Here is a 26694-nt window from a genome sequence, read left to right as displayed (position 1 = left end):
CTGGGAGCTTGCTGGGAGCTTGCTGGCAGCTGCATCAGTCTGTGTGAGAGCAACGTGCACTTGTCTTGGTCGCTTTCTGGTAATGCATCAGCCGCTTTAATCACTATTTATACATGAATGTTAGAATTATTTATGTAATAGAAATTGCATTTCTTTACTATCCATTTGCAAAAATTCTGTATGTGGACAGGAAGGCTCATTTGTAATAGGAGAGAGAAGACCTTCACTTTCACTTATTCTTATAATGCATCTTCAGGAGATACATCTTCAGATTCAGGAGCTAAACTTGAGTGCTATTCACCAGCGCTTTGAGCTCCCCATTTTTATCAAGTCACTGTAACTTGCTCCCTTTCTCATTTTATAAATAGTATAAATAGCGTAATTTGTTTATAGGGAGATAAAGAGCTCTGTATAAACAGTGGCTTCTCGATAAGGAGCAGCTTGTTATACAAAGATCGTGAACTGGTAATCTGTGAAAGTGGTTTAGTTTTCTTGTTTTGTGCAAGAAATAACAAAAACCATATTATGTATTAATTAAAAGAAAAGACAAAAAGTATGTGTGGCACAAGCCCTATTCTTTGAGATTATAGAAAAATGGGTGTGCTCTGCCCTTTGTGCTACTTTTTCCTACTATATTAATCACAAAAAAAGCTATTGTTTCTATTTCTTGAATTAAACAAGACAAGCAGGGGAAGCTACTGTACTGTTGGATCTTGTGAGGTAGATAATTAGATTACCAGTGTACATATGACTTCCCTGCATATTGGGCTTTAGTTTATTTAGTAGTCAAAACAGTCACAACAAAGGGTAAGGGAGCTGTTTGTAAACTGTAATCTAATTATCTACCCTGCAAGAACCAAACATGGAGTAGCTTTAATTTCTCTGTTTGCTCTGTTTAACTGTATACATAACAAAAACCAGAGAGTTTTCATGAAAAAAACAGACAAACAGTATGTTCTCCACAAGCCCTATTCATTGCCCTTTTGTTGAACAAGTGCATTTAAAGGGAAATACCCCCTAAGCACAACTTATGCTTTTTTTTAAAAAAAATGTCTAATTAAACATTATTTCAAGCAACTTTGCAATGTACATCAATTAAAAAATATGCAGCCTTTTTAATGTAATAATATGGTAATAGGGAACAGTTATCTAAGCCTGCCTTCAGCCTGCATCCTCCAAATCCCACAAACCCCTGCACATGTGATGTCAATAAGAAAAGGAACATCATGGTACAATGCATTGTGGCTTATGAAGTTCCTGAATGCTATATGTAAACTGTGGAGAAATTGTTACAATTTGTAACATCAGTGTTTTAGTCCCTCCTCCCCTGCCCGGATTTCAAATAATGCAGAAAGAAAAGAACTGTTTGGTGGCTGAATTTCTGCATGTAAAAATTACATTTATTTCACTATTTGAAGTAACAGATTACAGTGATAGATTGATGATTAAGGCACTCAGGGAAGTTTTGTCTGTAAGCTATCCACCCTCACATATAACTCACAATATACATAGTAATTGCAAAATGAGTGCTAGGACATTATTATAGATTGCTACTTTCATGTTACTTTTTGGGTGGACCCCAAGAATATATGTAGGGTGGTTGCTCACACATATGTTTGTGCAATTTGTCTTTTACTGAAGGTCCTCTACTCTAAGCATGGAGCAACTGTAGAGCCGGTTCTTTCTGGTTATGCTCTGAGTAATGAAAAAAATACAATTTCTTTTCTTTACAGAATTTGTTTCTCAAATTATTTTAAAATGTGTGGCATCTGGGCCCTTTTTGGCAGCGATGAATGCCTTTCAGTGCAATGCCTTAGTGCCATGAAGATTGCCCACAGAGGCCCTGATGCTTTTAGATTTGAGAATGTGAATGGTTTCACCAACTGTTGCTTTGGCTTCCATCGCTTGGCTATTGTTGACCAACTTTATGGCATGCAGCCTCTTCGTGTAAAGAAGTTCCCTTACTTATGGCTTTGCTACAATGGAGAGATTTACAATTTCAAGCAGGTAAAGCTTCCTTTTTTTATAGTAATAACACATAAAATAGTTTGTTGAGGGGTTGGGTCTAGAATGAAATGGACTTTTTACACTGCATTTTTTTCAACAGGTAAAAATGTTGATTTGTTCATTCCAGCCAGTGTGCATGCATTAGCAATAGAGAAATGGGATCCCTTACCCAGAAAGCTCTGAATCATAGGACGGTCATCTACCCATAGACTCCATTTTAATAAAATAATTCACATTTTTAAAAACAACTTTCTTTTCCAATGTAATAATAAAACAATAGCCTGTCCTTGATTTTTCTAAGTTGCATGAATTCATATTGGTGGCCAAACAATCCTATTGGGATTAATTAATGTTTAAATAATTTTTTTGTAGATTCTGGGGCAGATTTATCAATGTGAGATTAGAGCTCACCACAGAAAAATTCACCCACTTTCTATTCATTCCTATGGGATTTTTAGAAGCATATTAATCAATGGGTAAAAGTTAGAGTTTACCATTTGATGCATACTGTACACTTCTAAATATGCCATAGTAATGGATAGAAAGTGAGTGAATTTTTCCATAGTGATCTTTAATCTCATGTTTTGATAAATTTGCCCCATTAAGGTATGCAGTTCCAAATTACGGAAAGACCCCTTATCCAGAAAACCCCAGGGCTTGAACCTTCGGGATAACGGGTATCTTACCTGTATAATTTATGATGTTTTGTACAAAAAGGCTTCATATACATACGTGCACAACAACAATAAATCCTGAATGGGAAAAATTCGGATTGGATACAATAATTTCTGAAGATCGCGGCCCCTTTCACTCTTGAGCCATGTACGTTGCACTGCGTTGTGATGGATGTGCCAACAAATGTGTAATAGGCGCAAGTACAGAACTAAAGAAGCCGCTTGGATAAGAGATGAAACATTTTCAAAAAGACTCAGAGAATTCAGTTGTTTTAGATTTATGTCAACTTGATACCGTATATCATGACCTAGACTAATGCAAACCTTCACAGACATCATTATATATTCATGTCTTTATATTTTTAAAGGAAAAATGTTTTCCTTTTGTCTTCTTAAAATGTTGCACAAATATATACATTTGTATTTTTGTTACTGTTCTGTTTTGTTGTTATAGTTGGAAAAAAATTTTGGATTTGAATATCAAACACTGGTGGATGGGGAAGTAATCCTTCACCTCTATAGTGAACATGGAATTGAAAAAACTGCTGCCTTATTGGATGGTGTATTTGCATTTATTCTCTTGGATACAGCAAACAGAAAAGTCTATTTGGGAAGGGACTCTTATGGTGTCAGGCCACTCTTCAGACTTTTGACTGATGATGGCTTTTTGGCAGTTTGCTCTGAAGCCAAAGGTAATGAAATAAATTTCTATTGTTAATCCACCCCAAAATATATACTTTTTTTCATTTTTACTTTCTAATCTACAAGCAGAGACATATATTACATTAAAAACATTTTAATTCCATATAATTGATATCTGGATGTTTTTTTAACCTTCCTTCTCTGCCAGATCTACCAGCCTGCATGCCACCATTTATACCAGACAATTTTATTTTTAAAATGAATGTACCTTTCATTTGTAGGTCTTATTGACTTGAAGCATTCAATGACTTCATGTCCAAAGGTTGATCCTTTCCCACCAGGCCATTATGAAGTTTTTGATTTGAAACCTTCTGGAAAAGTGACATCGGTGGAAGTAATCAAATTTCATAATTTCAGAGATGAACCACTCCACGCAGCTTATGACACCTTAGATAAACTGCAACCAGGTAACTCTAGATATTTTATGTATGTGCAGAACATGTCTATTCTATACCACCAATTTTTGTTCTGTTTTTGTTCAAAACCTTTTGTTGCCGAAAGCTATGTGAAGATGATAGAAATAGTTTTATAGCAGGTCGGAAAACACATTTTTGGCATTTGGACAATCCTACATATTCTACAGTGCAAGTATTCTCTACCTGCTTTGGGGACACTGAGAGCAACATCCAAGCGATTGGTGAGCGACATGTTGCTCACGAGCCACTGGTTGGGGATCACTGCAATAGAGCATATCCTACAGAAATGTCACCGTTTTAGCCAATGAACTGCTGTTGAACATTAGTTGAACCAGTAGTAGGGATATGATTCTTGTACAATCTTATTCTACAATTCTGTGATACAGGTATGGGATACATTATGTAGAAACCCATTATTCAGAAAGCTCCAAATTATAGTAAGGCAATCTCCCGTAGACTCTTTTTAATCAAATATTTCACATTTTTAAAAGTAATTTCCTTTTTCTCTGTAATAATAACACATTACCTTGTATGCGATTCCAACTAAGATATAATGAATTCTTACTGGTCAACACAATCCTATTAAGTTTATTTCATGTTTAAATGGTCTTTTAGTAGACTTATGAAGATTCAAATTATGGAACGGGTCCATTACCTGTATTAAAAGGGAAATTATTGGAAGATACAAAGGCTAATATACATTCCTTCTAATGTTTGTATATTGCCAATGCCCCAGTGAAGCCTACTGTGAACAATTGTGTACAGATTTAAGAGCTCCCTGGAATAAACACCTTTCTTTAGGAACTGGTACTTTCAGTGTTCCCATAGCATGTTACACCTACTTACACAACTGATTTGCACCTAATGAGTAGCCAGTTAGCACTGTTATTGACATCATGTGCTGGAAGTAATGCTTTTCACACACAAATTTAGTAAGAAAAGCTTTTTCAGGCACCTGCTATTATACTAGCATTCTCAAACTAAAACGTAGCGTTGTGGGTATAAACATGGTAACTTGTATGTTTACACTGGTTTAGTTAATGGACCTTACAGTTTACTTCTATATGAGTTTCATTGAATTCAAAAACATTGTAATTTCTTCCATTTTATTCCACTTGAGGGTGGAAACCAAGTATTTATTTAAAGGAAAAATAAAGTCAAAGTCACTTGGGGGTGCCAAAATGTTAGGCACCCCCAAGTGACTTTGACCGCCTACCTTTTACCCCGGGCTGGTGCCCCTGTGAGGAAGGAACAGCACCAGCCCGGGGTAGCTGCCGGCGCTTCCTTTTCCTGATTCGCTGCGCGCGCATGCGCAGTAGAGTGAAAAGCCGAACTTTAAATGTTAAAGTCGGCTTTTCACTCTACTGCGCATGCGCCCACCGCTGGCACTCAGGAAAAGGAAGCGAGGAAGACGGAAGCGCTGCGCTCCAGGTGCCCCGGGCTGGTGCTGTTTTCTCCTAACAGGGGCACCAGCCCGGGGTACGAGGTAAGCGGTTAAAGTCACTTGGGGGTGCCTAACATTTTGGCACCCCCAAGTGACTTTGACTTTCGTTTCCCTTTAAAGATCCAAATTTAAAAAGCACAAACAAATTAAAATGTGGAACAAAAACTAAAAAAATTAAGACCATGGATATTTCATGGTTTTTATGTTTTTTTTCCATGAATCTCTGTGGACTTACAAACGAAAAAAACTCTGAAAAAAACCTTTAATACCATACATTAATTAAAGATTATTACAATTTGCCCAGGACAACTCCTATTGACTTCTACATGACCTCAACAGCTTTTAGATGGCAAATTTTTATATTAGTGTTTTTCATAGTTTTTACGCATAATAAATCATGAAAATTTGTTTTTAATATGAAAAATTCGAGTTTTAGCATAAATAAACACGAATCGTGAAGAAATACAAACGTTGGTAAATGCCCCCCTAAGTCTCAGTCCATGCAGGGCTCTTTTGAGATTTAGTTTTCATATTTAGTTTTAGTTCTTACTAGAAGATCAGTAGGAAACCTTAATGGCTCACCTGGTCCCAATTCAGTAACTTGATGAACTGCCATTTTTGGAACAACACTTAATGGTCAGTAGAAAAACACCATTAACATCTTCATTGATTCTATGTCCATTCTCTGCTCTTTAGAAAAACATTGCTGCTATATTTTTAGCAATAATATAAATGTGATGATTATTAAGTAAAGCTTTAAATCTGTAGGAAACTTTTTATATAATAAATGTGACTCTACAGTTCAGCCCAGCGATTTTTCTCTTGTCAGGAACTGATCGTGAAACGGTAAAAAGGAACATTTGTTGTTTGTTTGAAAATGCCGTCAGAAAGCGGTTAATGGCACACAGAAGAATTGGCTGTCTTTTGTCAGGTACATTCATAATGAATTTTAATGTCCCCCAAAAAAACCTGATCTATCTTTTGCCTTTAGGGAAATTTCATTCTCTTTCTTTTTTTACCATCTATCTAATGCAGTTAGAGTTATTAGTATTCAAGAAGAGTTTTTAATCACAACCCAAGACTCATTAATAATGATTTAATATTTTGTAATATATTGCTATGAATTAAACCATGACTTTAGCATCTTTCATGCATTTGATTTATCTTATTAAATGAAACCATTTTAGGCTTTGTATTATTTGATTTTGGCTGTGGACAAAAATCTGTACTTACAAATGTAAGAATTTTACCATATCTGTTTTTAACTGTTGCATTTCATTTGTGTTTGTATGTATGTATAGATATGGGATCTATTATCTGAAATTCTACAATTAATTATGCCATAATTAGCTCATTAAGAGGACAAGCATATCACCAGATTTTGCTGTAGAGGATTCTCATCTATCCCTTTATAACTGTTACATATCTCAACAGATTGCTCTTTGTTTCAGCAGTGTGCAGTTAGTTAGTGTATCTTGGGTCTCAAAAGCATTTATGGCTGCCTAAATACATAGGTACATCTCAGTAAGTCTATGCTAGATACCAATATCATGCATTAGTTATCTAATACATACAACCAACCTTAGTATTCAATATAAAAAATGTGCTTACAATTCACAGAGAGCAAAATGAATCATATTACATTACCTGCAATTCAGCTGTACTCAAAAGTGCCCAGCATGCCTTAGGGCTCCCAAATCACCACCAATCAATTCTAGGTGGAAACAGGTGGGAATCTACATAAATGTACATAAAGTAGAATAAATCACATTACATTGAATTCAGTCTAGTTGTCCCATCTAGGTACCCATTACAGACAGACAGAAAGATAGCTACACATTAATTACAGATGGGACCCTCATATCAGTCAGTATATTGTGTATATTGTGAGCTGAGAGGTCCCACCTGCTTCCCTCAAGCTGCTGTTCAACGATAGCACACACAATTATTTTTAGCAAGGAAAGCTTTTTTAAAATAAATGCAATCAGTTATGCGGCTACTGTGGTTTTCCAAGCTGAAACTAATATAAATTCCAAAAAGACCACTGCGTGGGTTATACTGGGGAGTTTACATAGCTGTTAGCTTACCAGCCACCACATTTTATTTAAATAAAACAACTAGCAATTGGGAGAATGGAGGGACTGAGTCAGAACATAAGAGACTTTATAGAAAGTGATATTCAGACAATAAAGTGTATCTTCTTCTAATAGAATAAATACATGGAGACTCATACTGGGATTTGTTGGGTTCCCCTGGTACAGCAGCCACAGAATACATGCTTCCCCTACTACTGTACAGTAATGCACATACACTCACACATACACTCACACATACGCACAGTCTCTCACTCACACAAAACTGAAGCAGAGCCATTTTCAAACCCAGCCTCACTCTTACTCACACGACATCATGTGACCAGGCTGGGGCTTAGGGAACAAGTTTCAAGCTGCAGCAGCTGCGAGAGAGACAGGCAGTATTATCAGGAGAAACAGCCAGAATCAGCACAAGTTGAGATCTTAAAGGAGAAGGAAAGGTAAAAACTAAGTAAGCTTTATCAGTAAGGTCTATGTAAATACAGCCATAAGCACTCACAGAAACACTGCACTGAGTCCTCTATCAAAAGAAACACAGGATTTCTTTTTTCCTTTTTTGTAAACATGTTCTTAGGTATCTGACTTCCTCTCTCAGAAACATCTTTCATTCCAGTGGCCAGAGTCTGCACAGTTCTCTCCTCTCCTGCTCCCCCTCCCATAAGAATTCATAAAACTCAAAATAAACTTACTGCAAACAGGAAGCTATGAACACCAAGCTAAAATGGCAGCTGCAATCAGAGAAAACATCTAGGGCACTTTACTCAAGTATGGTAATGCTTTCTGCAGAATAAATATAGTGTTCTAGGTGGCACTAATGTGGCAAATCTATTGGCAGCAAAATGCCAAAATGACTTTCCTTCTCCTTTAAACACCATTATGGGATCCTGGGTCTCTTGTTCTTGTCCTGTTTGGGACGGGAAACTTCAGGGGAGGGGGCAAGTGCCCCCCTTGAACCTTACTGTGGACCCCTATACTCATCGGTGCACTTTACAATTTACCTGCTAGCTCAGTGTTATAGAAAGGCCATAAAACAGTACCCTGTGCTTGATGTTTACCAGGATTTGGTTTGGGATTCCACTAAGATTTGGCCTTTTTCAGCAGGATTTGGTCGAATCCATGTGCCTGGTCGAACCAAATCTCAATCCTTAGAATCATGCGACTTTTCATCACATAAACACGGAAGATGAAATGTTTGAACCATTTTGGTTCAACTGTTTTGGTATTTGGCTGAATCTTTCACAAAGGATTGGGGGTTTGGCTAATCCCAAAATAGTAGATTTGTTGCGTCCCTATTATTAACTAAACTGCATAAATTCATACTGGTGGCAAACCAACCAATCCTATGGGGTTTATTTAATATTTTTTAGTAGCCTTGAGGTTATCCAAATTACAGATAACACCTATATTTGGAAACCCCAGGTTCCAAGCATTCCAGGGTCCTATTCCTATATATATATATATACCTGCCCACTGACCATTGCACCCCTGTACTATCTCTCTTAATAGGCACTAATGTGAAAACTGTTAAATGACCAGAAATTCCTCAACATGATGTGTTCTGACTCTTTTAAAAAGAGGGTGAAGTCTGTAAAAATATATAAATAATAATGAAAGTGAAAAAAACCTGGGTAATTTTGCAGTTTAATTTTTTTAATCAGCCATTTTTAATGCTGTGCAGCCTCCCATTAGTGAAATAATATCTACATGTAAGTAGCTCAGTTTGGCTGAAATGCTAAAGGACACACTGCATAGCGCATTTGGGAACATCTTTGCCTGTTGAAAAATCCTTCTTATGTAGGTGTCATGGCACGCAGGCCTTAAACAGGATCTCTTTAGTCAGCATTGATTAATGAAAGAACTGTTAGCCAAAACAGCAAAACAGTGGATTTTAATAAAGGAAATCCAGGATCCAAGTTGTTTTAATCTTAAAGGGGTTTTTCACCTTAAAATTAACATCAAGTATCGCAAAGACATCGATATTCTAAGAAAATTTGAAGTTGGTTTTCATTATTTATTTTTTGTTTTTCAGTTGTTTAACTTTTAGTTTAGCAGGTATCTGATTGCTAGGTTCTTGTTTACCCTAGCAACCAGGCAGTGTTGTGATTGAGAGACTGGAATGTTAATAGAAGAGGGACTATATAAAAAGATAAGGAATAACAAGTAACAATAAAACTGTAGCCTCAAAGAGAAAGTTTTTTTTACAAGGGTCATTGACCCCCGTGTGAAAGCTTGAAAGATGTAAAGGCAAATAATTCAAAAACTATAAAAAATAAATATTGAAGATGAATTGCAAAGATGCTAGAAATCGTACATTCTATAACATACTAAAAGTTATCTTACAGGTAAACCACCCCTTTTATTATTTTAGTACCCTGGAACTGATAAAACTGTGTTCTTTTACAGGTGGTCTGGACTCAAGTTTGGTTGCTGCAACTCTTATAAAGCTAATAAAGGAGCGTAATATGCATTACCCCCTACAAACCTTTGCAGTAGGTACGGAAGATAGTCCTGACTTATTGGCAGCCAGAAAGGTAAGATATTTCCTGAGAGTTGCAATATTAGGTGTGTCATGTACTGAGTCCTGGTTTCTGCATCAATGTATAGAATTAGTATTGCTACATAACTTTGTGTTATATAGATGTATAGTTAATTTAGGTTGAAAACTTCAATCCCTCCAAATGATATATATATATCTTGTATATACAAACCGGATTCCAAAAAAGTTGGGACACTAAACAAATTGTGAATAAAAACTGAACGCAATGACGTGGAGGTGCCAACTTCTAATATTTTATTCAGAATAGAACATAAATCACGGAACAAAAGTTTAAACTGAGAAAATGTACCATTTTAAGGGAAAAATATGTTGATTCAGAATTTCATGGTGTCAACAAATCCCAAAAAAGTTGGGACAAGTAGCAATAAGAGGCTGGAAAAAGTAAATTTGAGCATAATGAAGAGCTGGAAGACCAAATACTGGAAGACCACAGAGTGGCAGTGTCTCTCAGAAGCCAAGATGGGTAGAGGATCACCAATTCCCACAATGTTGCGCAGAAAGATAGTGGAGCAATATCAGAAAGGTGTTACCCAGCGAAAAATTGCAAAGATTTTGCATCTATCATCATCAACTGTGCATAACATCATCCGAAGATTCAGAGAATCTGGAACAATCTCTGTGCATAAGGGTCAAGGCCGTAAAACCATACTGGATGCCCGTGATCTCCGGGCCCTTAAACGACACTGCACCACAAACAGGAATGCTACTGTAAAGGAAATCACAGAATGGGCTCAGGAATACTTCCAGAAACCATTGTCAGTGAACACAATCCACCGTGCCATCCGCCGTTGCCAGCTGAAACTCTACAGTGCAAAGAAGAAGCCATTTCTAAGCAAGATCCACAAGCTCAGGCGTTTTCACTGGGCCATGGGATCATTTAAAATGGAGTGTGGCAAAATGGAAGACTGTTCTGTGGTCAGACGAGTCACGATTCGAAGTTCTTTTTGGAAATCTGGGACGCCATGTCATCCGGACCAAAGAGGACAAGGACAACCCAAGTTGTTATCAACGCTCAGTTCAGAAGCCTGCATCTCTGATGGTATGGGGTTGCATGAGTGCGTGTGGCATGGGCAGCTTGCATGTCTGGAAAGGCAGCATCAATGCAGAAAAATATATTCAGGTTCTAGAACAACATATGCTCCCATCCAGAAGTCATCTCTTTCAGGGAAGACCCTGCATTTTTCAACAAGATAATGCCAGACCACATTCTGCATCAATCACAACATCATGGCTGCGTAGGAGAAGGATCCGGGTACTGAAAGGGCCAGTCTGCAGTCCAGATCTTTCACCTATAGAGAACATTTGGCGCATCATAAAGAGGAAGGTGCGACAAAGAAGGCCCAAGACGATTGAACAGTTAGAGGCCTGTATTAGACAAGAATGGGAGAGCATTCCTATTCCTAAACTTGAGAAACTGGTCTCCTCGGTCCCCAGACGTCTGTTGAGTGTTGTAAGAAGAAGGGGAGATGCCACACAGTGGTGAAAATGGCCTTGTCCCAACTTTTTTGGGATTTGTTGACACCATGAAATTCTGAATCAACATATTTTTCCCTTAAAATGGTACATTTTCTCAGTTTAAACTTTTGTTCTGTGATTTATGTTCTATTGTGAATAAAATATTAGAAATTGGCACCTCCACATCATTGCATTAAGTTTTTATTCACAATTTGTTTAGTGTCCCAACTTTTTTGGAATCCGGTTTGTATATATTTATATAATATATAAAGATGCCGGCACTCACGTCTACTAGGAAGTCACAGGAGCCTAGGTGCAGGTCCAAGTAGATTAATAGATGCAACAAGAAGAGGATCCGTACTCACAGGACTTATGAAGAAAAAATGGTGTTTATTCAAACAGCCTGGCGTTTCGGCAAACACACTAGCATTTTTCAAAGAAAAACCTTTGTTCACCTTTGTAAGGTGCACAATATAATAGAAAACCTTTGTTCACCTTTAAGTCCTGTGAGTGCGGTTCTTCTCCTATATATATATGTATGTATGTAATCTCACAGTCAATGCAACCGGCACAGAGTAGGATGCAGTTCCTTTTCCCTTTTTTTTCTGATGTGTGTGTGTGTATATATATATATTGTAAGCTGTATGGGGCAGGGACCTCCAACTTCTTGTCTCTTGTCACTTAGCTCCGTGGAATTTTTAAAGGACATGTCAACCCCAAAAAAAAGTTTTTGCCTAATAAAAGAAAAAATAATTGTAAGCAACTTTCCAATATGAATTTATTAAAAATTTGCAGTGCTTTCAAAGTTATTTGCAAATGTAATTGCTACTGAAAGCAGCATTTGCTGGACGCCAGTTTGCTGCCTTGTGTTACATTCTTTCAAGAGTCAGAGCCACCAGGGCAGAGAATAGACAACAATAGTGCTTACAATAACTTATGGTACAGTACATAAACTTCCGCTTATTTACAACAAGTTCTCAACTTTCAAGTCAGATATAAAACATGACCTTTAACCATAACGTGATGCTGTTTTTATTACACAACTTATTCCATATTGATGTTGTTTGTATATTTTTACTCTTTCCCTTTAGTCTTTCATTCGGCTGAAATGGAATATTTAATTTAGCATAACGTATACCTCATGAATTCCTTACACTTTAGGTAGCGTTGCATATTGGCAGTGAGCACCATGAAATCATGTTTGATCCAGAAGAAGGGATTCAAGCAGTAGATGAGGTTATCTTTTCCTTGGAAACCTATGACATTACCACTGTTCGTGCTTCTGTTGGTGAGTAAAGATTTATGGTTACTGTAATTGGATTTTCTCTAGTGAAATGAAAAAGGACAAGAACATTATTTTATTTTGCGGCAAGATGAGAACAGAAATTAAAGCCTTTTTCTAATAATCAATGGGAAATGTAACTTTCTGTTAAGTTTATGCACAATAATAGACATCCAGGTATGGATAAATAAACAACATCTTTTATATTTTACTGAGTTTAAGTATTTTAGTGTCCATTGCTTTATATCACAAATGCAATTGCTAGAACCCTACAGGACCCCTAAAATATTGGCTCCCACGCTTCCAAATATATAAAGTAGAAAACATAGTTTGATCCTAATTACCTGTCAGACTGCCCCTCTAATCTTCTTCTTTGGTGCTCCAAAATTCAGGGACAAATGTAGAAAATCCAGCTAGAATAGCTGCAACTGAATTTAAATGCATCCAATGTATATGTGTAGTAGAGGTGTCACAGAATTTCCAATTGTAACCTTACAAATGGCCATCCACCACACTAAGTTCTCTTTGATCCTAAAGATTGCATCAGTCCATAGGGCGGGTGTTCTTTTTTGGAGACATATCAGTCTCAAAGCACAAAAGTAGAAGGTAAGTTACTGAGGCATTTTATTGCTAATAGATTAGCCACAATAGGGCATGTTAGAATGCCGTATTTATTCAGTAGAATGCTTTACCATACCTGAGTAAACAGCCATAGAAGCTCTCTCTGTTTAAGACAGCAGCTGCCATTTTACACTGCTTATGCTCAAGCCCCAGCCCTGGTGGTTAGAGGTGACAGAAAGAAGTCTGACACAGAAGATCATGTGTACGAAATGTAACCCATATACAATACCTGGTGTATATGGGTTAGTAAGACATATCAGGCCTTTAAACCTATAAACCCATCGGTGCTGAAGTCCCGACGGGTGCAAAATTGTGCCCCTTATGGCTCATCACTTGTGCCCATGGAAGTGGTAGTGCAGGATTAATTACATTATTTTTTTATATATTAGTTAAGGTCAAGCACAAAGTGTTTTATTATGACAGAAAAGAAAAAAGGAAATTAATTTTAAGAATTATAATAATTTGGAAAAAGAGTCCATGGGAGATATCCTTCCTGCAATTTAAAGCTTTCTGGATAATGTGTTTCTGAATCCCATACCTGTACTAGCTACAGGACATTTCAGTCGTATATAAATCATGAGTTAACTTTATATTTCATGGTCCATAACTTTTTTCAGCCATAATATATCGGCATATGTGTTATGCACGAGATACATCAATTGCCATCTTTTTTATCCATAAGGCAGCATTTTCCTCCAGAATTTCAGCATCACTTCAGTCACTCTTAATATATTGTTAAAAGGATTCTGTCATGATTTTTATGGTGTACTTTTTATTTATAAATTACATTGTTTACATAGAAAATAATTCACTCTGCCATTTAACATTTTATTATTGAACCAATAAATGTATTTTTTTAGTTGCAATATTGGTGTGTAGGCACCATCTCAGCGCATTGTTCCTGAGTCTGAGCTGATATCACTTCAACTTACAGTGCGGCAGTAAAGTGTGACTGAAGTTTACCAGAGCACAGATCACATGGAATATGGCTAGCCCCATGTGAAGTTTCTCAATTTTCAGAATTAAAAAAAAAATCTATTTGGTGCTGTTGAAAAACAGATTTCAATGCAGGATTCTGCTGGAGAAGCTCTGTTAACTGATGTGTTTTGAAAAAAACTTGTTTTCCTATGACAGTATTCTTTTATTAACAAACTGTATGTAATTCACAAAAGTTTCTTTTGTTTCTGGTTCATCACTGCAACACAGCATCAATAGCTGCATTAACATGTGATTCACTAGACATCAGTCAGTTGCAGAACTCTGCAAGTAACATGCTTTCAAGGCAGTTGTTAATTCCAGGGTTATCTTGAATCTGTGATCTGTGTACTCTATAAACTTTTACACAACTGGGTGCAATTTAGCAAAGCAGACTGAACCAGCACAAGCTGTAAGGTGCATGTTTGGAAGGTAGTTTTTTCTTAATAGTGTTTGCTTAAAGCTTGGCACTTGCCATTCTTAGTACATTTTAAATTGGTCTTTTTTGTAGCTTTCTAATTTTTTGCCATCTTCCTCTGTCACATCTTTCAAATAGTTCTGTGAGGCTACAATTCCACTATTTACAGAATATCACTGTGCATACTGCATCATATTAAAAGTCCATTCTCCTAGTATCTATTTCTAAACATTTTCAGCTGAAACTATACTTTAGAATGTTATTGCTATTGATGCAGTAGAGCAGATGCTGCCAGATTATGTATGCACATAATGTTGTATTGTGTAAATTCCTTCAGCTCCCATGTTCTTTGTTCTGAGCTGATGCCATTAGAATTGCAGAGGCCCACTTGTATGAATGCTAACAGCACTCATATTATTATTTATTTCAGGAATGTACTTGATCTCCAAATATATAAGGAAAAAAACAGACAGCGTGGTCATATTTTCTGGAGAGGGATCTGATGAGCTTACTCAAGGGTATATATATTTCCACAAGGTTAATATCTTTTTTGGGTTTCTTTTTATTGAAATAACCAAGACTTTTTGCTAGTGGGAAGTCAGTAATTGCATTTGCTGGAGTAGTGCCATCCTTACTGATGCATCTGAAATAACAAATGACATGGAATAAGACATTGCTACCTTACAAGTTTATTGGTCCAGCATTAACTCATGAAGTGCTGGGACATGCCTGTTTGTCAGATATAAAATAAGGGCCATTTATGTCTGGAAGTGCAGTGAGAAAAGAGCAATTTTGAGCACAATTGCCATTTTAATTTCCCACATTGCAGTGCTTCTTCCCAGAATTCCAGCGTCATTGTGGTCACAAGAGGGCATTGTACCTGTAGTTGCACTGTGCCTGATGTAATTGTTTGCACTTTCCAAAATTTACACAGCTGCATTCGCATTTCTGTGTCATTTGCTGTGAGTGATATCTGTGCCTGATACTTTAGGTGCAAGTGCGCTGACCCTATTTACGCTGGATGTAAATGGAACAGTGGAGCTACTGCCTGGACAGGAGGTGGTGGTAGCTCTAGGGTTCTCCTGTGTCAATATGTGTAGCAGCGATTATGGAACAGATGGCAGTAAGGACTGAGAGGCACTAAGCACAACTACAGTATACAGATGTCCAAATAGCACATTTTGACACAAGTACCTTTAATGTATGGGGTTTAACATGTAACTCACTGTTTGCATCTGTATCTCCCACCTAGTGCAGATGCAGCCAGGTGGAATGCATGGTGTAGGTGAAGCAAAAGGGTTGGGGGGTAGCAACAGTTATTACTAGGCTTCCTTTCCCTTGGGCCCTCCAGCCGAGTTTGTTGTATTGTAGTTACTCCACTGGCTCATTGCATATGGCTCATTTACCAGTGCACAAGTGCATTGTGCAAAGTACGATTTCAGGTGCAAGTCACAATCTTTTTTACCCATAATGAACCATTCTTCCCACAATTCCAGTGTAATAGTGGCCAAGAAGTTGTGATATGCCTAACTTAAATCCAGTCAATGTGTAAAAACACACAAAGTTGCACTTGAATGTAAATTGGATGCAATTGCAATAAAAATATTGATATTTCTGGTTCTTCCATCAAAATGGCATTTCCGATTCTTTAAGAGGCCTTTGTTGAAGCAGGCCACCGAGGGAACCATGGAGCTACCACCACCTTTCACAGTCCTAGAACCACCACCACCTTTGAGATGCAATAACTCCAGGGTTCCCCTGTGTCAAATGGCACATTGGGCAAATTGGGCAGGATTTGTGCAGGATTTATTTGTACAGACTGGCTCGGGTGCATTGCCAGTTTATGTCAAAATGCACTGGTGCAAGGAGTGGCTTTATACAAGAGTGAATTTAAATAAATGTTGTTGTGCAGCAAAATTGCATATGTTTAACAAATGAGCCCTAGGGTGTGTTCACCTGGCGAAGAGCAGCCAGAACACTTGGGCTACCTCTTGGGCTATGACTGCTTTGTTTGCTCATACATAATTAGAACAGAATTAAGATGTCAACATCCTTCAGTTGATAAGGAGACACATGAAGACATAAACCTTTAAGTACCCACTGGTAATTGTGCAGTTCTTTGCTCCTTATGAATCAGCCAGTTGAAAATTTAACATTTTTTGCTTCTGCAGGTAATTATGAGTTGCAAACATATTGTAAGTGGTTTTGTACCAGCAAACATGAGAATGAAAATAAATTAATATGAGGAATTAGAAGAGCAAAAATTAATTGGACACAGAAAAGTATTAGGAGATAAAATGGGAGAGGAGAAAGGAAAGCAGAAAGGGAAGACAAATGGATATAGAATAGAAAATGGGGAATAGAAATGTGGTGGGGGTTAGGAGACTGTTGCATTTGACATTTAATATTATTATTAACATTTATTTATAAAGCGGCAACATATTCCGCAGCGCTGTACAATAAGTGGGTTTCATACATTGGACATACAGAGTAACATATAAAGCAATCAATAAGCGATACAAGAGGTGAAGAGAGCCCTGCCCAAAAGAGCTTACAATCTACAAGTTAAGCAAGCAAGATTGGAAGGTGGGTCTGACAGTACCAGCATCTATGTATGATATAGCCCCCCATCCAAGGGGATCTATATCATCTAATGCTGCACAATGGAAAGTTGAGGTAAATTCCATAATGTAATATATTCATTTGACCATGTCAGTTATTCTATAAAAGAATAAATCTTGTAGGCTCCTTCTGCTGAAGAGGCTGCAGAAGACAGTGAGCGATTACTAAGGGAACTTTACTTGTTTGATGTACTTCGTGCAGATAGGACAACGGCAGCGCATGGGTAAGTGTTTTCATGTTGGTTTCCCTCTTTTCCTTATTGTTAATATTCATGAGCTGACTTAATCTAGCTAAAGCAACAGAAAGTAGACTGTAGAGGATCATTAAACATAAAATACATGTGCACGTGCAGTGGGAAGTGACATATTTGCTTGAGCTGGCAGTTTTCAATCACTTTTTACAGTCACCGCTAGCTAGTGTTTGTTTTAATCAGTGTGAGCAGTTGAACAGTCTGGATAGTTGGGTGGGTAATGCATTGTTCTTTAAGAATTTATGGCTGAAATGGCTTCCTCTGATGTAGAACTGTACCGCTGCTTGCAATGATAAGAACAAACACATGCAGTCTCTTGTCTCTAACTTCACAGTGTCTCCCTCTTCTCTGGCAAGTTATTTCTCCCCCTTCTTTTGCGTAATTTCTGCAACACACTGTCTGTCATGAAATGCCTGGGGGCCACACACTGTCTGTCATGAAATGCCCTGGGGCCACACACTGTCTGTCATGAAATGCCCTGGGGCCACCCACTGTCTGTCATAAAATGCAGGGGGACCATTCACTGTATGTCACTTACTGAGTAGGTTGCAGTATAAATACAGGCATCTAATAATCAGTTACCTGTTTTTGAGCAGGGATAGCAAATTGATGGTTCTCTCTGCTGAAGCACAAAAAAGTAGCAGCTTGCTGGAACATGTAGCTCAACATCTGGTATATCAAAAGATTTCTAGCCAGTGATAAACAGGGCCACATGGAGTCTGCCTACCAGGTGCTTTTCAGCACTTCCTTACAAGCTAATTCTCAGCTAATTTCCTGGCCAAATTACAGGGCATAAACCAATCTCTTAGTTGTAAAGCCTTGCAGGCAGGGCCCTTACCCTATTGTCTCCTATAAATATGCATTTGTTCTAATTCATGCCGATATCCACTCAGTGTAGTTGCACTTAGGCCGACGCTGTGCTCAGTGGAGCTACACATAGGAGCAGACTGTACACTTGGGCATATTTATAATAGTGTGTAAGCCAACATCCCCAGTGATGTTGCTTATCACAACCAATCTGATCTTTGCTTTTGTTTTCTAACTTTTAGGTGACCGTTGAAATTTGGTTGCTATAGGCATCAAAACCTGTGATGTTGGCTTACACACTATAATAAATATGCCCCGCAGTGTGCCCTTAGCCTAATGGAATTAGGCATTATCGGTTATTTTTTAAGTTGATTACAAATTAATAATTAGGGACAAGATTAGTTTAACACACATGTACACCACACTGCCAAGTAACACTGCGTGGCTTAGCTACTGTGTAAAGGGGAAGTAAAAGGGGGAATGATTGGCTGGCTGCTTTGTCAATAGCAGCTGCCACTAATGTTCCCATCTGTTAGAGAGACATTTCTAGCTGTAAAAGTGTTATTGTGTTTGATTTGTAATGACAGTTTTTCTTTTTTTTTTTTACTCCAGTCTAGAGCTCCGAGTGCCATTTTTAGATCATCGCCTTACTGCTTATTATCTTTCTTTGCCTCCAGAGCTTAGAATTCCTAAGGTACATCATATATGAAATATGTATATAATAACAAGTTCTTTGCACTGAATAAGATGGGAGTAAATGTATTATTTTGTTTTCCTGTTATGTTGCTTAGAATGGAATAGAAAAATATCTCTTGAGAGAATCATTTGAAGATTCCAACCTGCTACCCAAAGACGTATTGTGGAGACCAAAGGAAGCATTTAGCGATGGTTTAACATCTGTGAAGAAATCATGGTTTTCTATGCTGCAAGAGCACATTGAACAACAGGTATAGCAACTAACCTCAGCTAAAGACAACTGTCTGCAAGGGCTGCAGGGGTTAAATGCCTATGTTGAGGCCTATTCAATCTCCTACATAGGGAGCACTCTGTGGGACATGCCAGACTGGCAATCTGGATTCTAGGGCTGCTATAAGATGCCATAGACAGTCACTATTTATTGCATAAAGAATTTAGCTCTTAACCAATCTCCTGCTTTTTAAGCCTCTTTCCCTTTGTCTCCTCCAAAAGGACGTGGGGCTGAGGGATGTAGGTTCAGGAATTAAATTAAAGATGCCGGTAACCTTTTCAATTAGAAACCTCCTGCATAGGGATCCAATCCTACAGTTGGGTGGAGCACTGTCCAATGCAGTTTGTGTCAGCTGCACCAGAAGCCCAATACTCATACAGTGTCCCTGTCAGTGATCTAACAGTAATATGGTACTCAAGGTACAAAAAGCGTAAGCTAAAAGCTTTCTCTGGGATTTCCCATCATTTTGTGCCATACATTATAATGTAGCATTGTGCTGTCAGATCTGGCTGGAGTGTTGTGAGTTAAATAGTTAAAAGAGAAATAAAGCTCAACAAAGAGTATGCTAGAAATGCTGCACGTTATGTTTTGGGCTTCTGTACCAGCCTAAGGTGACCACAGCCCTTTAGAAGTCAAGATTGGTGAATTCAAATTCCACAGTAGCTCCCCATTTTCTTTTCTGCTGATGCTGTGTACTGCTGCAAGTTACCTGAGCTTAGGGAATGACTGGCTATATACTGCATATCAAGAACATAAAATAAGTCAGCCCTGTAGAATTTGGTCCTATGACATGTGAACCTTATTTTCTACTTAATGATTTGCGACGACCCCTATACTTCTCAGCAGCTGCCCAGACTGTCGTTCTAACAGAATCTAAGATGGTGACCCCGGTGTATAATTGTAAAGGCCTGAATTATTACTGTTATAGATATTCTGAAACTTTAGGCTGGTGGCGTACATTCAATATATAAAGTACAGCATTGGTATGCCATATTGTTTTTCACTTAAAACTCTTACCTCCTTTGCCTCCTTCCTTATTTAGATCAAAAGGGATAATGAGAAGGGCATACAGTGCCATCCGAGAAAAAACTTAAAAATCCCAGTTTTTAAGCATGCTTCATAATAAATAGTGCACTAGTATGAAATTATTTTTATACAGAAACACTTACTAAACCACCAGATGGCACTGCAGCATTATTGGTTTCCCCTGTTTTATTCCACTAGACTAACAAATAGATATAATAGCTCAGCTTGTACTGTAGCCTTTTATTATTCTATTCTTATTTTAAGTAAATTATAGTCGCTACTTTAGGCATTAGGTGCTCCGAATGTATAGCAGTTATGTGAGTTAAACAGTAATGGTTTGTCTGTCTGACTCTCAATGAAGGGTGTAAGGTCAGTGGTAAAATAAAAATTATTAGTAGAAGTTTGCATAGATTATGTTACATAACTGTCTCATGGTTTGAAATGGTTTGAAATACTGTTATCCACAAACCCGTTATCCAAAAAGCCATCTCCCATAAACTCTATTTTAATCAAATAATTCACATTTTTCTAAATAATTTCTCTGTAATAGTAAAACAGTACTTTTTAGTTGATAGAATTAATCCTTGCTGGAGGTAAAACAGTACTATTGGGTTTAATCTTTAGATGATTCTTTAGTAGAGTTAAAGGAGAAGAAAAGGCTAAGTCACTTGGGGGTGCCAAAATGTTAGGCACCCCCAAGTGACTTTAATCCCTGTTAGGAGAGAACAGCACCAGCCCAGGGTACCTGCAGCGATGCGCTTCCTCCTTTCTCTTTCTTCTGCCGGTGAAATCCCTGGGCCGGCGCATGCGCATTAGAGTGAAAAGCCGACTTTCTTGTTAAAGTTCCACTATTCACTCTACTGCGCAAGCGCGCGAAACAGGAAGAGGGAAGCGCTCGCAGCTAAAAGGTAAGCGATTTAAGTCACTTGGGGGTGCCTAACATTTTGGCACCCCCAAGTGACTTAGCCTTTCCTTCTACTTTAAGGTATAGAGTTCCAAATTACAGAAAAGCCCCATATGCAGAAAACCCCAGGTCCCGAGCATTCTGGATAACAGGTCCCATACCTGTACCAATTTATGATATTCCCACAATGGAATTAATTTGTTTGCCACAAGTATGAGCCGGCCCTGTATGTCAGGGAAGAGTATATGCTAAGTACTGTTCATAACGTTATGTGCTAATGGTGAATAAGTGAAACCCCCAGAATTAACAGTGTTAAAAGAGTAAGCAAGATTGAATAAAGAACTGTATGCAGCCAGTATCTATCAGCTCTTAGTTTTCCTGACTTTCGTTGTACCCAGGGTCGGACTGGAGGGTGAAGGGCCCACCGGGGCCCGTGCCTATAGCCCGCCCATATGGGCCGTGCCCATAGCCTCCCCCCCCGGAGGGGCCCCCCTAACCCCCCTCGCAGGGCCCCCACCCGACGTCCTTCCCCGAGAGCGTAAATTTAATGCGTCGGGGCGGAAGCGGTCGGGCCTGGCCCGCCGGGGGCCCACAAGAGCCAGGGCCCACCAGTCTGACCCTGGTTGTACCCACACTAACATTTTAACAGCATTCTTAGCAGCAATGCCGGAAAATAATGGTGGTAGAACAGTGCAGTTTAATTTGTGGGATACATTCCACGTTGCTTTCCAAACCTGACAAACCCACTGGTGACTTCACAGATTCTTTCCATCCTTTTTCACATGCACTCTGCACATTAAAAACACTATACAAATAACCTCACATTAAATCATGTTATCTGTGGTTCATAATGATGACACTAACATAAAGTGCTTCCCCATAGCTTAGCTTCCCCATGCTGTCCAAGTGCACTCATGCAGTCATACCAGCATTATACATCCCTACTTGCATCTTACTAGCAGTGAACTCAAAGGGGAGCCAAAATCACAAGTGAACAATCATCAGTAAATTATTTTTGCGTATAACTTGGGTACCTGACATATCAACAAGTACCTAAAAAGTGCAGCGTTAGGAGCAAGAGGTTGGTACGATATTTGTTATTTGGTTTCTAGTTAATGTGAGAAACTTACTTTCTGATAATCTAATACAATATATCTCCAAAATACTTCAGCAGTGGCGTCTCCTATGTATTTGCAACAGGTCAGATAATTTAATCAATTCTAATTAGATCTTTGTAGGGTATCAGACATTTTAAGACATATTACAATGTGAAACTCAGTGGCTACGCAACAAAAAAGGAAAATATAAAAATCAAATAAAAAATACCAAGTTAAATAAATACTGAATTATCTTAGAAGAGGAAAATGTCAAATTCCCTGTAATAAAATTTACAAAGGTACAATTTTCTTTCCATATTCTTTTTGAGCTTTCCATTACTTTGGATTGGATTATTTATCTAATTATGCTCCAGAGCTAATCGCAGACGTTATATTATCGTACATTATTTATTGAGCGTGCCCTAGGGAGGTCATTTACAGGGAGGACAGAAGTAGATGTTTGGAGTGACACAGGGACATATGCTTTTAACACTTTATTTAAAATGCTAGCAATAAGGCACTTGCAGAAAATTTGTTAGGATTTGGTGCTTACCACATATTAATTATGCACAATCTAGCAGGACTCCATTAAGTAAAAATGACGATGTATACAAACGTAAAAAGCAATCTGTCTGGTGTTGCTGTCCATCTTGGTGACATATTTCTTAAGACAAGCTCTGTTGGCTAGATTTAAATTCAAAGAAAGTGAAATGATCACCATTAAATCAACTTTTAGTATGACATAGACATTGATATTCTAAAACAATTTGCAGTTGGTCATTTTTTTTTGTGGTTTTCAAGTTTAGTTTTTTTGTTCAGCAGCCTCACAGAGCAATAGTTTTTTTGCTGCAGGGGACAGTGACCCCCATTTGGAAGCTGGAAAGAGGCTGAAGAGGAAGGCAAATAATCCATAAACTATAAAGAAAGCAATTGCAAAGTTGCTGGGAATAGGATATTCTGTACAGTACTAAAAGGGAACCACTATTTTAATTAACATTTCTACATTTCTCATTCTTCAGTGGTGAATGATACCACCACTCAAGGCGAAGTTTGAATCTTCCTTCAGACAAACCTATTCCTCAATTAGGTGCATTAATCACCTCCCTACTGGTTGTCATTAAGTATTAAACAAGAAAGCATACATGTTTCTACCTTTTTTTTAAAAAAAAAATTTAATTGAAGGAACTATTGTAACTTGAATCTCCTTTCTGCAGGTGGATAATATTGTGTTGGAAAAGGCAGCTGAAAAATTTCCTTTTAATCCACCTAAGACAAAGGAAGGCTACTTCTATCGCCAGATCTTTGAAAAGTATTACCCGGGGCGTGCTGGCTGGCTGACTCACTACTGGATGCCTCGATGGATTAGTGCAACAGATCCCTCTGCCCGCACACTAAAGCATTACAAGTCAGATACCAACGAATAAGTTCTATTTAGCTATTCCTCATTCCATTTTAATTCCTCAATAAAATATCCATTGGGTTTTTTGTTTTCTGCCAGCATTCATTGCTTATACACTGCATCCCAATCTTCCAGTTTATCCAGACACAATGATTGTATAAAAGTGTTCAACAACTGCACTTATCCCATTGGCACTTTCATATGTTTTATAGCCAATAACACTGGCAAGTACTCTTATCAGAAAGAACTTTCACAGTATTGTGGACAAGGTACGTCTGCTGGCTGAGGCTGTAATGCAGTAAATGGCAAAAAGTTCAGCATTACATTTTTAATGTGAAGTTAGATTCTATTGTCTAAATTCTGCACTGATAGAAAGACATTGTTAATGCTGTTTGTGGTGGGCTGATTCACTATTACATGAATACACACAGAAGCAGATACCAGTAATTGACATTCCAGGTGCTGCAGAACTACAACTTCCAACCTCCCTTCAATATGGAGTGTGAATGTATCCTTAATATATACAATGTTGATGTGTTGCTAAATGTGTAAATACTAAAACATCAACTTTTGGTACGAGCTGAGAACAGGGGGGCGCTTGGGGTTTTTTGTTTTTTGTGAAGGAGCAGAAAGAGAGAGGGTCAGCTTAACAAGGGGAGTAGTCCTGGAAGGGCCCTGGACATTTAAGAGCTGTGGTTGGAGCAGATGGTAGAATTGCTCTTCTGCACAAGTGTTGCAACTCTTCTGGAAGTTTATCTATGCATAAAAGCTGGCACATCTGAATAAGGACAGGTTAAGGAGATCTGTTGCATCAAACTCTGCAAGTAGGGAGTGTTGCTTATGCCCTGATAGACAGGAATATGTACTGACATTAATCCCTTCTTGCCACTATTACCAGGCCTGCCCACAGAGAAAGAGACATGGGGGTCCGGATCTTCATTTAGAAATTAACTCACTAAGTCCTTGCTCCCTGTGTAAGGAAATAGAAACACCATACAATAGCACTGGTGCCTGCTGATTAGTATATATGCTACATTAATGTTTCACTAAAACTGTTACCTTCTTACATTAAAAGTTGAGTTGAGCTGATGTCTTCATCAGTACCAAAAGAATAAAAAAATAGTGTTAAAGTTTGTTTACATTTTGGCGCTGTGAGCAGGGTCTCAAGTGCTGGACCTGTTAGAAGAGCTTCTACTGCCATGATGCCAATACCAATGTTTGGAGTGACTACATGTAACGACACTAACATGGCCATTGCTGAGTGGGCAGAACAGTTGAGAAGCACAGCCAGGTTATACTGGATACCTGCAGATTTCCATGCTGATTTAGAACTGAACGCTTTAGAAGGTGATACTTGCAGGTGTGTGTTGCTTGTTCCTGGGCTGATATTTTTTTTAGCCTCTCATCTGAGCTGACTTTTCTTCTTAGCCTCTATTCTGGGCTGATTTATGTTTTTAGCCTCTCTTCTGGGCTGATTTTCTTTTTAGCCTCTTCTGAGCTAATTTTTCATTTTATGCTCTCTTCTGAGCTAATTTTTCATTTTATGCTCTCTTCTGAGCTAATTTTTCATTTTATGCTCTCTCCTGAGCTAATTTTTCATTTTATGCTCTCTTCATATACATTTTGGCACAGTGAGCAGGGTTTCTTCTCTTTATGGTCTCTTCTCGGTTGATTTTTCTTTTTAGTTTCCCCGTTTTTTTTTCTTTTCTGCCTTTCTTCTGAGCTGATTTTTCTTTTTAATCTCTCTTCTGGCCTCATCTTTCTATTTAGGTTCTCCCCTGGGCTGATTTTTCTTTTTAGGCTGTCCTTTGAGCTGATTTTTCTTTTCAAGCTCTCTCTGGGGCTGATTTTGTTAGGATCAGCTATGAATTTTCTCAACAGAAATGATGTCAAGAAAGATCTGTTTGCGTAATCTATGGAAGTTTCTTTCCAGTGTGGGTGAGGGTGAGATGGTGGAGTTTGATGTAGCAGAAGGAGAGAAGGGTGCAGTGGCAGCCAATGTGACCAGCCTTGGTGGGCTTCCAGTAAAAGGAAGTCTCTTTACTCCACACAGATGAAGATTTTGCAGCATTTTGCTGCTTACATGTCGATAATGCCAGGGGTAGGGAAGGCGTTAGTCCGGGGCTGATGAGTGAATGGAAGAGAGGGGAGGAGAGTTCCCCATAGCAGAGACCCCAGCATAAACACCTAAAAGGCTTTCAGAAGGGGTACAGGGCCACCAAGCAACAAAAGTTACCAACCAATCAAATATTACAAATAACATTTGGTCTACAAGTGCACCAGAAATAGAAGGAGCAGATGATTGGCCAGTGGAGAGTAAATCAATGGAGTCAGTTGGTCCAACAGAAAGTAACAATTACATCTCTGTAATATCAGTAGGAAATGATGTACAATACAGTGACAGATGATACCCGCATAGACACAATTGGGTGAATTACCCCACAGATATAAAGTTATGATATTGTTTTGACCCCTTGAGTTTTCATTTAAATGCTGTAGAGGACTACAAAAGAAAACTGGGGAGGGGTACAATATGGAGTGTGAATGTGTCCTTAAAATCATTATAGTGAGTGGAACACTGGTGTCATCAGAAATTGCAGGGTCACATACAACAAAACTGCCCTTCTGGGAGTCTAGTGGTTAAAAACCAAAAAACACTTTGGTGGCCAGGGGCCTTATGGTCCCAGCTTCTTAATTAAAAAAACATTTCTAATATGCACCCTCCTACTACTAATTTCTATGACCTGTTGTCAGCACATGGTAGGTGATGGCCAGCAGAATACCAGTGTAGAGCACCAATATGGGCTCAGAGAGAAGCAAAGAGTGCACCCTTGATCAGTTTGCATATTAGGCTGAACAAAATGCCTTTTGAATTTTCAATCCAGGAAAAAGAAGCCAGCATAGCTTCTAAATTATTGTCCCTGGGGATCTAGCCTTTGTAGTTGATATAAGAGAAAGTATAATTACCCTCTTCTTAC

The 26694-nt window shown here is 38.3% G+C and overlaps 1 protein-coding gene across 1 annotated transcript; it reads left to right on the top strand.

Moving 5' to 3' along the window:
* Positions 1 to 23809, top strand: asns (asparagine synthetase (glutamine-hydrolyzing)). Its single transcript, NM_001278523.1, is given in 12 exon segments — positions 1 to 79; positions 1734 to 2007; positions 3136 to 3373; positions 3605 to 3790; positions 6073 to 6174; positions 9740 to 9867; positions 12510 to 12636; positions 15075 to 15181; positions 17389 to 17489; positions 18936 to 19017; positions 19115 to 19270; positions 23532 to 23809. Coding segments are annotated over 11 exon segments (1686 nt in total). The 5' UTR covers positions 1 to 79; positions 1734 to 1758; the 3' UTR covers positions 23742 to 23809.
* Positions 23810 to 26694: the final 2885 nt, after the last annotated feature.

This window comes from Xenopus tropicalis, chromosome 6 (genome assembly GCF_000004195.4).
Source record: "Xenopus tropicalis strain Nigerian chromosome 6, UCB_Xtro_10.0, whole genome shotgun sequence".
Classification (NCBI taxonomy): domain Eukaryota; kingdom Metazoa; phylum Chordata; class Amphibia; order Anura; family Pipidae; genus Xenopus; species Xenopus tropicalis.
Note: the sequence above shows the minus strand (reverse complement) of the source record. Positions and strands in the feature narration are given on the sequence as shown.